General features: G+C 35.7%; 1 protein-coding gene across 4 annotated transcripts in view; it reads right to left on the minus strand.

Annotated features, from left to right (window-relative positions):
* The window catches only part of LOC126736885 (regulator of G-protein signaling loco), a 199,111-nt gene that overhangs the window by 29,391 nt on the left and 153,511 nt on the right, over positions 1–16,209 (minus strand). For all 4 annotated transcript variants that reach the window (XM_050441494.1, XM_050441495.1, XM_050441496.1 and 1 more), the window contains one exon: positions 6,952–7,289. In XM_050441494.1, the coding sequence (XP_050297451.1) occupies positions 6,952–7,289 (338 nt within the window). The remainder of the gene's footprint in view (positions 1–6,951; positions 7,290–16,209) is intronic.

Consider the following 16,209-nt stretch of genomic DNA (forward strand, 5'->3'; position numbering starts at 1 on the left):
TTAATTAATTTTTATGCGTTGCAAATAGCATTGCAATTGCAATAGAGTCATAGTTTAGATTATTTGTTTTGTTTTGCAATTTAGGTTTATATTAAGGCGAAAAAAAATACCAGCAAGTCCTCGCACAGCGTACTAGTTCCTGAGGGCTGGAAGCATTATGTATTTATTGCCGATGTTTATTAAATTTACTTGTATTTCTTTTGTTATATTGCATTTGAAAATAAACATTATTATTATTATACATCCTAAATTATCCAGCTTGGATGTAAGCAAGATCCCTGGACCAGATTATTTTTCATCAATTTTCCTTAAAAAGTGTAGTTTCTTAATAGCCAGGCCTATTTTTATTATATTCAACATCTACCTGAACTCTGGGGCATTTCTTGGCTACGGGAAGTTTTATTAACAACAATTCCAAAAAACCTTCTTACACCTACTCTTCAAAGTCAATTATTAGATCAGCACTTTGGTTTCATTGCTGGGCGTTCTGCTGAATTGAATGTCCTCTCTTTTATTGACTTTCCGACGAAGTCCTTGGGGGAAAAGATTTTCTTCAAGGCCTTTGACACGGTAAATCATGAGTTGTTAATGTATAAACTTATGAAAGCAGGAATTGTCGGTTCTCTCTTGAAGCTTACCTGATTAAACACGTATTGTCTAGGGCTGCCCAGGGATCTTACTTGGTGCCTCTGTTGTTCAACCTTTATGGAAATGATATCTCGGAGTGCTTCATCTATAGTTGACTGCTTTAGGCTGCAGTCAGATTTAGTAAGACTGGTAAGTCTGTAATACAAATTTCTAAGATCTGTGGCTTTTAAACAGAATCGACTGCTTATTAATTATCTAAATCAGTTTAGTTACCAATAATTTTACCTCTAAATTTGTTCGAAAAAGGTATGGAAACTCGTCCCTTTGCCCTTTGCTTTTCCACAATACAGGTCTTCATGTTCAACTCAGACAAACTAGGCAGGCAGTTTCATTCTATTGTTCTATACATCGCAAGAATTCTGGTCACAATTCTTTTTTAGCATTATGTTGGCTAATCAGCATTCTTATGGAGTGGACTGCTTTGGGACTGAGGCAGGATTCAGCAGAGGTTTAAATTGTTTTATTATCTAAACCACTTTATCTTATTATTAACACTGTTTTACTTAATAGACTTGATCTATGAATCTCTGTAATATTGTGATACTTATTTTCCTTGTAAAGATTTAGTAATGTAATATATTAGTTATGAGTTAGAGTTAGTGCATTTTATATTATATATTTTTTCTTTTTTATACAATTCTTTTTGAAATATAAGGTTATGCTCGTTGATAAATAAATCTGGTAGATGCTGCCGTTCTGAAACATAACACAATGGTCTGTACCTGTTCACACTGGCTCGTGAGTGCCTGAACTATCGAACTTAAACTGCATATGTTTTTTTATTTTGAAGTTGGTCGTATATTAATGGTATTATTTTATTAATCCTGTCCAAGTCTTAGTGTTATATTGTTTCCGTAATCGGATCTTGGCCTGTGTTGAGAATAAAATACAACGTGAGATAGGGTAATAAAGAAATAACACCGTTACGCATACATTAGTAAAATATTACAAACAAATATTCCATAAATTAATAAGAACCGTTTCTCATACCCAAGCCAAATAACACTGTATCATTTACATTTACACAATAATCTATTAAGCAAGGACGTTTATTTGATTTCCACTTTTAGCGACATGCCTGACATTCTTAACATTCAATTGCGCCTCCATCCTTAACCTTCGCGAAATCGAATTTGCATAATGTTTTATTAGGCAAGGCGGGAAGCTCGCCTCTTGCTGATTTATTTGTGAAGACATCATGGGAAGAGGCATATTGTTGGTTGGGTGAGTTATGGCTTGGTTTCACCGCTTTTATTGATATGTTTCGGGGGTTTGAAGAATTCAATTTTAATATTTTAGTCGTAAAATATTGATGATATATTGTAAGGACAAGATTAATGGATTGTGGCCGAAAATCTGCAAATAAAACCGCTTTATTTACTTCGAAGTGATAGGTAATCATATCTTAGACGTCCGATAATTCTGCTATTGAACAACTATCCTTATCGACACTTAAATCAAGCCGTGCTATTTTATGAGCTGCCTTTATTTACAGAGTCATAAATGGATCCATCGATTGCCCAGATTTTTGAGGCAGACCTTTAATGTTCCCCCTCAAATGTTACGATACTAGAGTATTATCAATATTCCTATACGCAGAAAAATACCATAGAATGTATATCCTATGACCTATGGTATTCACAACCAATTAAATAGGTTGAATGAAAATTGTATGTATACATGGGGCTATTGTATACATACAATTTTCATACATTTAATATTACTTTAACTCGTTTTAAAAGATCTCTTGCTTTGTGACATATGTTGTTAATTTTATCTAAGCTTCTTAGTCTTTGTTTTTTTGTGAATAAGATTTTTCTTGTTATTCTCGTTTAGTTCTTTAGTTTTATTAGTTTTTGGTTGCTTGGGCGGTTTAAGTGGACGATTTTTTTTATAATGAGGTCATTATTCATCACCACTTACATTTAATATTTTTACAATAGACTTTTTTTCATAATTGTAGATTAAGATCAAAATCTATTTCAAGCCGATACAATAATACGGTGTAATACAAACTAATTATTCTTAACTCTTTAAATCGTGAACCATTTAATAACATTGCCAGTTATACGACCTATTTGATAGATTTATCCTACAACATACAAAAAAGAAGTCCAACTTACACAAAAATGATAAAAAACACAAAATCCCAGGTGCCTTAAAAATTTTAGGTGTTTACATAGTCAATTAAAAATAGACAAAGATCAATGTTATAAGGAAAAACTTTGGCTTTACTTAAAAAATAAAAAAGAAACGCGTGAAATACTCAATTTAATGTCATATAAACGCGAACAGCTTCTCTGACATAATAGATATTTTGCAATTTGCAAATTTCTTATGTAATACTGATGTCTGCACTTCCTCCTCTACGATGTTGTCAACAATACTCGATCGATATTAAAAAAAATTACAGAAGAAAACATTCAACATGTTACCAACAACAACCTTTAAAACCTATCTCCAAATTTGACAAATTGTAAAACTCTGCAATAGAAAATGATCTCCCTATCTCTGTTATTTGTCTTTTTTCAAATATCACTATCACAACATGGGTTTAGTCCGAAGCGATCCACAGAAACAAATGTATGTAAAGTCCAGTGCAACGATATATTAGAATGGTCACCCGTCAAAACACCAGCATTCCTCCTGCCAAACAATGTCATCCACCTTCTATTTACATTGTTTGACAAGTAAAATGCTGGTGTTTTGACGGGTGACCATTCTAATATATCGTTGCACTGGACTTTATCACATAATCAATTGCTGAATCCATTAACACCCGCAGTCAGAGTGACGTCATTTACATAGACTTTTCAGAGCGTTCGACAGACTTGACCACTTTCTTCTCAGCGCAAAGCTTTGTACTTTTGGTATTTCTTCAAAATTTATTGTAGTTTTTTCAGTCATATATTTCAAACTGGAAACTGACGGTGTTTCGATAAGACCGCAAGATTCCAGTGTGCAACAATAACATGGTTTTCTGTAAAAAAGTATTAAAATATTTTTTGATTTAGAAAATATACATTTGGGAATTATGTATGAAACAGAATATCTTGTAAATGCCCGCCACGGTACCCTTTTGATGAAATGTTCAAAAAAGTTATTGTATATATGTGGTATTATTTCATTGATACAGCGTCTAATTTCGGCGTTAAATGCTTCGACGGTTGCAGGCTTATTGGCATAAGCCTGTCACTTCAAATAACCACACAATCAGAAGTCTAAAGACGTTAAATCGCAAGAGGGTGGATGCTAATTCTAGTTACCACAACGAATAAACTCGTGCAAGATCGTCAATGTTTCACAGGCGATATGACATGTGGCACCATCCTGCTGTAACCACATGACGTCAAAATCAATAGATTTCAATTCAGGCACAAGAAACTGTGTTATCATAGCATGATAACATTCGTCATTCACCGTTACTGCATTATCTTCTTCGTTTTCGAAGAAAAAAGATTCAATTATTCATCCACACGCTCCCGATACAGTGACACGTTGTGGATCATTCGTAAATTTTCTAAACCCCAAATGCGACAGTTTTGACTATTAACGAACCCATCGAGGTGAAAAGGGCCTCATCACTGAAAATGATTTTGTTTGCAAAATTAGCAGGTTGCCCAATGATCCAATTGGCGACTTCTTTTCGCTGTTCATGGTCTGCTGGCAGAAGTTATTGTGCAGTTAGATTTTGTAGGCGCGCAGCTGTTAATCTGACGTAAGAATTCCCTGAAAAGTGCCTGTTAAAATGTCCAATTCTTGTGCCCGATGACAACTTGACGTCTCTGGCGTTTCTGCGAGTACTCTCGCCAATTTCCGTGATGTTTTATTCTGAACGACCTCTATCAGTTCATATAGTATATGTCACTAATCGAACCAGTAATTTCGGGTTTTTTGATTAATTTTGACTTTTCACAGTAGGTGAATTAGAAACATTATTTTTACCAAAAATTGGACGCACGAATAGTGGCAATTAAACTTTTTCCATTTTGATAATAATTTTTGAATTTTTTCAATGTTATAATGAACGTAAATACCTACGAGACCAAAATCGAAGAGGTTTTACAGAAAGGAAAATACAGTTTGTTATCAAAAGATCCAACGGCGACCATTGAAGGAAGAGTGTACAGAACACTAAAGAACTATTCCTTTTTCTTAACGGACGCCGTACGTACAAGACTTACCCCACATCACAGTATAAGCTTCCACATCTTTATGGACTACGGAAGGTTCACAAGGAATTGATGCCACTGCGACCCATTACTAGCTCAAGGGATTCAGCAACGTCAGAACTTTCTAGGTTCCTTTTAGAAATAATCAAACCACTCCAAGGGAATACTGATTCATACGTTAAGAACTTCAATCATTTTGTGGATCTACTTCGACCTATCAACATCGGACCAGAGGATCGAATGGTTAGCTTTGACGTGGAAAGTCTTTACACCAATGTCCCGATTGGAGATTCCCTAAAGATTATCTAAGATAAACTGAGTAATGACACGTCACTTCCGTCTCCAACCAAGCTTCCACTCGGAGGAGTGATGGAACTTTTGGAGATCTGCCTACGTAATTCCTATGTTCAAGTGAAAGATAGGTTTTCCGCTCAGGATGAGGGTCTGTCTATGGGATCATCGCTGTCTCCGGTGGTAGCCAACATATATATGGAATGGTTTGAGGAACAGGCAATCAGCACCTCACGACAAAAGCCAAAGATGTGACTGCGATACGTTGATGACACATTTATCATCCGGGATAAAGGGAAAGACAAAGTTCAGGGCTTCTTACACCACCTGAACAACATGGTGCTAAGTATCAAATTCACCATGGAGACTGAGAAAAATTTGACGCTGCCATTCTTAGATGTTCTTGTCAAGAATACAAATGGCATTATAAGAACGTCTGTGTATAGAAAACCCACACATACTGGACAATACCTACACTTTGATCACCTGGTTCGACTAAAGTTGGAATCATCAGGCCTCTGTGCAACCGAGCTGTAACCATCTGCAATAACGACGCAGACTTCAAGGCTGAAGTAGCACTTCTTACTAAAGATCTGCAGCATAATGGTTATCCCAAAAAACTTATCCAGAAAACTATCCAGAGGTCGATGGCGAAGAAAACCAGAACCAAGCAAGAGGATGAATCAACTGGGTTTCTCGCAATCCCCTATACCATAAAAGGTACATCCGAGAAAATCCGACGAATTGCTAAGAAGTTTAATCTAAAAAGCGCCTTTAGATCTGGCAATACAATAAGAAGTTCTGCTTCCAAAACAAAGCCAGAATCTACAGCAGACACCAAAAACTGCATCTACCAGGTCCCTTGTGAGTGTGGGGACTCATATGTTGGCGAAACCAAAAGACCTTTGGCAGTTAGGACCAAGGAACATTGCAAATGGACGACCACTGGAGAAGTAGCCAGATCAGGCATTGCTGAAACATTCACTGGTCTGAAACAAAAATCGTAAGGAAGGAATCACACTGGTCAAAAAGGAAATTTCTGGACGCTGCCTACAAAACGAGGGCGGCTTCAGCCAACTCAGTGTGGATGTTCTCAACATATGGAGACCTCTTCTAGCAGACGCTCTCTTCACGCATCATCAGAATTCATACCTCATTGATCCCATCAATCATATATAAAACTGCAGAATAGGAAATTGCTTTACACTTGATAACGGTCGGAGATACTTACCGACCGAAACGTCGTGTTGTACGATAAGCTTAATCTATTTGGTTTTAACTGTCCATATTGCTAGCAGGTTTTTTTTTAATGTATACCTAGTTTGATAAGTCTGTGCTGCTGGTGTAGTTAGTGTTAAGTGGTGTGTCTTTTACTTTTTATTTTACTTACTCTATTTTAATTTTCAACTTTTTAACTTAATCTTAATTCTAGGACTATTCTTAAATCGACGATCTTATATTACTTATGTAATCAAAAGAGCAATAAATGAATTTGAATTAAGTAATTGTATTTATAACTGAAAAGTTCATTGGTCTGAAATTAGGCGAGAGTCTGTACAGTATTTTATTAAATAAATAAATATGTATCTTCTATTAGGGTTTTTCATAAAAAACTAAATTTTATAAATCACATTCTTAACCTGTCTATAAATAGCTCGAAGATGATTAGATTTGTTATGAATTATAAGTATTTTTTTACATAGGCAACCAAATTAGTTTATTGTTTATTCAAGAATCTACAGTGAATCTTTTATAGTAGAATATGAGATCCCCTGTACAAGTTAGAGCCAAACTATTAATAATTGTGCCTCAAGAGAGACTAAAAAGAGCCATAGCTTACCTAGAATCAAAGCTAATCATAGGCATCTCCCCGCCGAGGCACTGCTTATACAGTTGCGATTTCAAGAACCTCGGATAGCTGTCGAACTTCATCAAATTGAATATTTGCGACTGAGCAATGTCAAATATTCCCGATCCCGCCTCGGGAAGACCCTGCTCGGCAGTCTGAAGGGCGTGGGCGTCCACGTTTACCGCCTCTACGGCGCCACTCTCCACGTGTTGGTGGAAAATCCGCTGGGCCTCGAGTACGCGTTCCGAGTGGGTGGGAAGGCGCCGGTACCGCTCGCAGGCCGCCCAGAAGTAGATGTTCTCGGCGCTGAACTCTTTTTTGAGAAATTCCTGCAACAAATTATATTGACATTATCAAACATTTAAGTTTCATTGACATATAAATGGCACTGAAATTATTTCTCATTTCTTTCACTATTAAATAATACTATATGTATTGTAGCGTTTTTACCCGTTCGTTACGTGTGATTTAAACACTCGATGCATAAAAATAGTTAAATGATTTATTTTACACGTACACACTAACCATGATCTATTATATTTACTTCTATTTATGTCGATTTTAAAAGTCGCGCCAATGTTCCTACTTGAACTAGCCTCCTGACAGTGATGGGATATTATACTCGGCAGACCATTCCGGAAGCACAGCCGACTTTACTCAAGCCGCGAAATGATAACATCGGCAACATGGCTTTCAGATCAGTTCTCATGGGACTTAATGGGAATCGTTCGAATTGCTCTTTTAAATTTGAGTTTTTAAGTGAAATTTTGGAAAGGAAAGTGAATGTAGTTATTACTAAGAACTTACTAAGTCTTAGTAACACCTTCCAGCCAGTGTCGGTGTGTTATATACTATAAAAACAGTGATAAATGGTTATAAAGACAAACACCTTGTTTGTAAACAGAAACAGGTGGAGCCGGCCGGCTTCTTAAGTGGGTCATTGTTTTATTTATCGATTTTCAATTTATATATACCTATTACTTTTAAGATTTTTGTGTTGTGCTCTTATCTGTGTCATTTTTTGTGAATATCTTGTATTCCACTAAAACTAGAAACTTATGCCTAAGGGCCAGGGTTAATACTTTATTCACATCAAAAAATGTAGGTTTTGTTTTATTTATAAACATATTTGGAGGAAATCGGGTAAGGAATACCCATAGTTTTAGTAAGTATAGGTAAATCTATTAGCTTTATTTATATATAAGAATTCATTGAAGAATTGTTTTGCCTTTTGAAATATGCCAGGTCCCTGCTGTGTTCCTGGATGTAAATCTAATTACAAAAGTAGTTTAAGAGCAGGGGAGGCAAGTATTTCTGTTTTTGGTTTCCCCAAACATGAACAACTTAAAATTAAATGTCTAAAAGCCATACCTAGAGATAATTGGGCTCCTACTCAATATTCTGTGGTTTGTACAAAGTATTATGATCCGAATGATATTATCCGTGAAGATGATTTGATGATCTTTTACCTGATGGCACACTCACTAAGATTAGAGTTAAAGCAAGATTAGTTTGCTCAGCAGTGCCTTAAATTTTTCTAAATTTACCTGCATGTTTAACAAAAACAGTGCTTCTTCCTACAAAAAGTCCAGACGAAAGAAATAGTGAACAACAAAAACGTAATGAACTTGCCAATGAAGCCCTTGAGCAACTTGGATTCATAACAAATTTTCAAGATCTTATAAGTAATTATTCCCAAAAAATTCTAATATCTGACCTGTGGAATGTAAAAATTGTTGGGGATACAAAACTATATTTCTATACTTTAAACTTGAATAATGCTTGTATAAATATTATTATTCAATAGATAGCGATCTACATGTTAAAGTTTTTTTAAAAAACAATGAGTTTTCCTAAAATGGATTTTACCTTTCAAATCGAAATTAAGTAGGTGGTCTAAACTCGAATATCTATTAACTAGGTCTTCTAATTATTGTGAGCTTAATAAACTATACTCTTCATCTCTAGAGAAGCTTCATGACTTCATTAACCAAAGTTCAGATTTCTTAAAACAGGCGTTAAACTTATTGGAGTTATTAGCTCTGATTTACACTTGCCCTTTCAAAGCGTAAACGGATCCACCAAAATGGATCCGAATCTCCCACCTGGTGCGACGTTGCCAACTGTTAATTCGCGGCCTGAGTAAACTCGGCTGTGCCGGAAGATTCACTAATGGTCCCCGTGTCTCCAGTTGCGCGGTAGGCTCGCTTGCGTCACCACGATGATTCCGTAATGGTGAAGGACAGCTGATATTCGCGGCGTTGCCAATATCGTTACACTGCGCCTCCCTAAGCTCATTTCCTCCAGAAATGATTCCAAAGATGGATGTCGATATCGGCATAAGGTTCTTCTCTTGCAACAAGATCTCGCACAGAAATATTAATATACGTTTGTAAGGCTAAAGACCACCTCTTACATATTGCAACTTATCATCCAGTCCAAATTATCGAGTCGTCCGCATATGCGTTTATAAATTGCTAAGCTTCTCAGATCCTCGGCAAGCAACTCTTCCTTTAGAGAACTCAAAGCGTCCCAAACGCCTGGCTTTTCATGTGACGCCTCTTTGGTAACCAGGTAGAAAATCTTTCTACCAGTCTCTTCATCAGTTATTTTGAGTGCTTGCCCGACTCTGCAAGCTGTAACTGGAGTAAGTTTCTGCCGAAAGCCTCCGCTATTCCTCTACAAATATGCAAATCCTTAGACACACAGTGTACCAGAGCATACTCAGCCGAAGCAGTAAATAGGTACTGCTGCACTTCACAGGTCACCGACTCTTTCGGCCATTCGAATGATGGGCCATAAACTCATCGAATGTCAAATCCGACTCTGACTGGATTTCCCGTAGTCCAGCGTCTTAAATGATGCGCACTCGACTATAAATGATATCAATTCTCTCACGCAGCTCACTGACGTACTCCTTCCAGGCAAGATCCGTTCCTGACTGGTAACCAAACTTCAGATCGCATGGGCGGTGTAGTGTAGTAGTCCTTATTTTCTTGATTCCAAGCGTGTTACAGATATTCTGGAACCAGCTGGATTAAAAATATCGTCCTTGGTCTGAATGTAGTTCCAAAGGTACACCAAATCGGCAAATATGTTCTTTTATTAAGACGTCGGCGATATAGACGCTTCCTGGTTTAGTAGAGGGTATGCCTCAACCCATTTACTACAGTAGTTCATTGCGACCGAGATGTATTTATTCCTTGTCGATTCTGAGTTGAGAAATAGACCAGAAACGTCAATCCTTTCAAACGAACTTCCTACGTTGTACTGACGCATCAAAGCCTTCTTCTGCTTTTTCTGCGGCCCATTACTTCCCACACATACAATGTATTTTCTTGTATCAGTCCCTTACGTCTGCCTTGCTATTAACCCAGTAAAATATTTCCCTTACTTTTCCCGGAGGCTTTGTTACTCCAAGATGTTCTCCTGACACACCCGCACAGATTTCCTCTTTGCCGTAGTGGGCAGCCAGTTTCTGCCGCAAAAGTATTTTTTCCAACATTAGGGAGTTACATTGTGCCTAATATGGCTTGACAATACTTGGCAACTTCTTTTCAAGTTGGCTTCTTCCCTTCCTTTATCCAGGATAGGACTAGCTGGATATCGGGATCTGCCTCTTGATCCCTTATAAGATCCCCACGTTGCCAAGTATTATCGATAATGATGGTTCTTAACCAATGAGCATTTTTCTCCTCCGCTCGCTGACAATGTTTACAGTCTTTTGGAAAGGCTCTTCTTGATAGGGCAACTGCATTTCCATGGATTCTCAGTTCAGTGTCAAAGTCAAACCCCTGTAGTCACTCTATCCATCTTGCCACTTAATCCTCCGGATTTTTAAACTGAATGAGCCATTTTAAAGCGGCATGTATCAGTTCGCGGTAGGAATTTCTTCCCACAGAGTTACTTCGGTGTAAGTGCTCGATTACTTTAATAATAATTGCGCTCCGGCCTGGATAGCGTTTTACTAAAATAGCCAATGACTTTTTCTTCTTGACTATCCTGGATTTGGGACAGTACGGTTAATATACCCATATTGCTAGCGTCAGTGCCAGTATAAATTTTCCCACAATTTAGCTTCCAACTTGGTGGAATTTTCTAAGAATTGTTTTTTTAAACGTTCTTCCATTTCTCTAGAATTTTCCAACAATTGGGCTTTCAGGTTAGTAGATTTTTTTTTCAATTTCACTTCCAGGTTAGCGGAATTTTCCAGCAACTTAACTCTCAAACCTTGCAATATTTGACCGATATCGCTTGCATAAGCAAAATCAAAATTGTCCGGGTCATCGCCTTCTTCAAGTAATGTGTTACGAAGCCGCTTTCGCAAGTCCGCTCTATTTCCCGTCATATCCGGTTCCTTCAGCTCCCTTTTAAAACCCTCAGCTTTGGTATTTTCACACACTTTAGTCCGATTTATTTTAGTTGACTATTATTTATTTTTTAGCAATGTCCAGTTAATTGACGTTCAATTTACACCCCACACCTGACACGAATGCAGCATTTTTACCCGTTCCTTAGGTCTAAATTAAAACACTCGATGCATAAAAATAGTCAATTGATTTAGTTTACATGTACACATTAAACACGACCACTTAAGACTTATTTATATTGTATTTATTTATGTCTAGTTTAGAAGTAGACGACGCGATGGCTCCTTATATACTCGGCAGACCATGGTTCGCTGAACATCTGCTGAACATCGTAATATTTTACTGTTGTTTTATCACATGAAAAATGTCCATGAATTGATAGAAATGACTATAGTGAGATTACAGCACGAAAGATTATGAGAATGCCTACACTCGTGGCCAAAAGTAGATTGACAAATTCCATTTTTATGGATATATTTTATCTGAAGCAAAGGAAAAACCGGTTGAGCTTATTAGTGTTCAGGAATGTAAACAACATAGTTTGAAGAAACAAACTCCATAGATTTTTATTGCTTGCACTTTTTCTCAATATTTTTTTTATCAAATTCCAATAATTTTGTTTGACTGCTAGGTGGCCAAAATTGGATTGACAAACAACATATTTATTCAGTCTCTAAGTTTTATGCGTTGGTTTCTGTTGGTTTGACTTTCCTTACTATTAGTTTTGAAAAATATAAATGCCACGTGGTATAACTTTATCGATCAATATTAAGATGCGAATAATCGACGATTACCGGAAAGGGGTTAAACAGGCGGATATTGCTCGAAAATTTTCTCTTTTGATGGCAACAGTACGTCAAATAATAAAAAAATTTAATCTCCGTGGAAGTGTTGTTCCTCTAAAAAAAAATGGCCGATCAAAGAAGACCACTAGTCGTGTTGACAAATTAATTCTGAAAAAAGCAAAACTTGACCCATTCGCAACTTCAAGTTGCATTTGGAAGAAGAAGGTGTGGGTTCAGTTAGTTGTCGTACCATTAGAAGGAGACTTCAATATAATGATTTAAAAACAAGACGCCCTGCAAAGAAACCACTGCTAAGTTTAAAAAACGTACGGGCGCGATTGAGCTTTGCTCGAGAACATAGTCACTGGACAGTCTCCGAATGGAAAAAGGTTATTTTTAGTGATAAATCAAAGTTCAATTTGATTAATTCGGATGGCAAAAGATATGTTAGGCGTCCTGTGAACCAAAGGTATGAGCCCAAATATACGGTGTCCACAGTCAAGCATGGAGGTGGTTCCGTGATGGTGTGGGGGTGTTTTTCGGACTATGGGATGGGTCCACTACACTTGATAGAAGGCACGATGGGTTGTTTCATGTATAAAGACATACTGCAGGATGTTATGGTACCTTACGCTGATGAAGTTATGCCACTCAACCACTACTTTCAACATGATAACGATCCGAAACACGCGTCCAAGGTCGTTAAGCAATGGTACCCAAGAAAAAATTAATGTTATCAAATGGCCGGCACAGTCACCGGACCTAAATCCGATCGAGATCATTTGGGATTACATTGATCGTCACATCCGATGCAAAAATTTCAAAAATAAACAAGAAATTTTTGAAGCTTTGAAGGCATGCTGGATATCCATTGACACGTCCTATATTGACAATTTAATTAGGTCAAAAGGTTGGTGGAAGTGAGAAGAAATAGAGGCTATGCAACGCATTATTGAATAAAACCCTTTAAATTTTCTATACTTATTTTTATTTTAGTAAGCTTTGAATTTGTCAATTTAATTTTGGCCACTTGAAAATTGTTTAGTTTTTTATTTTTTTTTTAATAAAATTGGGTATTACGAATAAATAGTTTAAATATAATTAAACATTACAAATAGGCTCCGTTGTTTTTTAATCAGGTACCCACCTAATTTATCATTTCCTAAACCGTGATATAAACAAATTTAAAAAATAAGTAGTTGTCAATCTACTTTTGGCCACCAGTGTATATATTTCACAAATGTCCTATATGTTGGCGCGGTGGAATGAAGATTGGGAGAAGCATGCTGCCAATCGGGATATGCCATCCGTTACAAGCAAGCCAGAGAGTTTGATCAACCAAGACGAATTTGGGCAACACTTAATAGAATGAACACACCGATTCACTTTTCAGCTGGGGAAAAAAATTGTGACTGCGGCGCTGAAAGACAGACTATTAAATACCTGGAGGAGAACTATCCAATTAATTCCTATTTTTTATTTTAATTAAATTTCTTATGCCTAATTTTGTTATTTTGGTTATATACCTGTGATGTAGCCATACGATAAATTATAAGCCTAGTCTTAGAATGTCTAAATCAGCAAGACGAATTGACAAGGACTCAAACGGTAGAATGAGGATGGTAAAACTTCAGGCTAACTAAAAAAGCGTCGAATAAATGGAAGTATCCCACTAAAGGACGACAAACTAAGAAGTGTCTAAAGAAACTAACCATGGATCCAAATATCTTATACTCAAAAGCAACCAAATCAAAAAGATTGTAATTATCATGAACGGCCATGTGTCAAGATGGAACTCGAGATAGATCTAATTTATAAAAAGGCTGTTAAAGAGGGATATTAGTGCTATAACTGAACTGGATTTTTAAACAACCCTATATTTGGACAGAGAGTTGAGTTAGGAGCTAAAGTGAAAACCTAAGAACACCAGAAAACATTTATTAATTTCTTTCTCATAACAAGTTTCTTTTAAATAAAATTAACTTTCGTACGCATGTAACCATTTATTATTATCGGGTAGTGTTATTTCATCCTCATTTGACAAGACAATCTACTGATACATCACATACAAATTTTTCAGTAAAATTATTTTTGGAGATATGGAATGAAAATTAAACAATAGATAGATATTATACTGATAAATTGATTTTTATGATCAATATTGATAGATTTATATAACAGTGTATGTAATGTATTTTATTTCTTGTGAATTTTAAACACGTTGCAAAATATCCGTGATTTATTTATTTCTTTCCTGGTATCTTACGATGGTTTTTAAATTCAAACAAGAACAATCTCACATTTCAGGCAATATACAACAGACTGGAAAAAAAGCATCTGAATTCATTTTGGAAACACTGCTAATCATTAATTTATCAAAAACACAAAAATTCATCGTAGTATACCGGATTAATAATGTATGGCAATTTCAAGTAGTATAATATCGAAAATTCGAAGTTAATAAGAAAATCCCTGTTGTTAGAGTGTATGACCACTCCTGTTGTTAATAAAAGCTCAATAATCGTTTGAAATGCTCCTAATTAAATTGTCAATGTCGTTTTACTCAATTTGTAGCCATTGCTCCTACATACAGTTCAGAGTGGCTGATTGGTTCCCTTGTTTGAAACACTAATCCTTGATTGAAAACACGCCACCGTTGATTGAAGAGGCGAGAAGATACGCATATTTACGGGCAAAAACGTGACCCAAAAAGCGCGCGGCGGGTAGATGGCGCCACGCTCAAACGCGCGCGGAAATCTTTTTGCCGTTTGTGTCTCATTATTGTTTAGCGGAGCTCGCCAGCATCGTCTAAGGGAGTTTTTGCATGTTTGGCGTATTATTTTGTATTATTATTGTTTTGAATTATGTCAAATTCAAGCAAAATTAACGAGTGTGCTTATCGGGGATGTACTTATACTAGGAAGAGAAAAAACAATTCTCTTAGTTTTTTGAAAATTCTTTTAGTTTTTTTAAATGGGAAACTGAAAAATACCAGCAAACGGGAGAAAAACAAACTTCTAAGAAGCCGCATAGCAAAATACGTATCGTATCTAATCAATGATTGAAAATTAAATCTTGCCTCTTCAGTCAATGTTTAAACAAATGAAATAAAAAGATATTGATAAAGATTGTTTAAATAATCTTTATATGTAAATACTTTTACTACCATTTATTTATGATTATTTCGTTATGTAAAATTTTCTGCTAAAAATATATACGAGCCCCGTCTTATTTCAGTTGGCCCGCTTAGTAAAAAATGAATTTATTATTCTTTTATCGAATCTTTATTCCACAATATTACAATACCAAAAAGTATCTCATATAAACATTATGTGTTATCTCTAAAATTAGATTTTGGTTGATTGATAAATTTTTGAATCATATTTTAAATAGTAGAAATAAATTTCTTGTTTCTATTTTTTATTTTATTTTAACTCTTTAGGCATATACAAGGGTTCTATTCATTAGGTCCGAAATCCACTAGCAAGAAATTTGGGATAGTTTTAATCAGGGGTAGTATCAGAACTTAATAAACCCCATGCCTCAAAGAATTGCGACTGTTTTAAAAAATAAATATATGTTCAATATAAATGAGTTTACTTTCCTATTTTGTTGTGTTTATAGAGTAAGTAAAGCTTATTATTTGTTTTGAAACTATATAACACTATAAAATTTGTCTTTTTTTTTGGGGGTTTAAACAGAAATTATTAAGAATTTTCAATTGGGCCAACTGAAGTGGAACGGGGCTCGTATAATATGAACAATGTAATTACATGGCGATTATTCATAATGCCCAATGCCCGGGCAATTTAAGAAATATGATGCTATTTATCAAACCAGAATATTAACCCAAAAATAATCCAATTTTACTATTTTCTTTGGTTGGATATATAGGGTTGGATTGTTTTTGGGTTATGTATGCTGCTTATGTATTTTTGAAATCAATTATTTTCTTGGGTATTGGTAATTGTTAAAACATAAAATTTATCTTGCTTTAACATATAATTTTAATAACGTTTCGGTCTTCATATTCTTGACCTTTATCAAATCTACAATAGACATTTTTAGATTTAAAAAAAATACATTTAAAAGTT

The sequence above is a fragment of the Anthonomus grandis genome, chromosome 5 (genome assembly GCF_022605725.1).
Source record: "Anthonomus grandis grandis chromosome 5, icAntGran1.3, whole genome shotgun sequence".
Taxonomy (NCBI): Eukaryota; Metazoa; Arthropoda; class Insecta; order Coleoptera; family Curculionidae; genus Anthonomus; species Anthonomus grandis.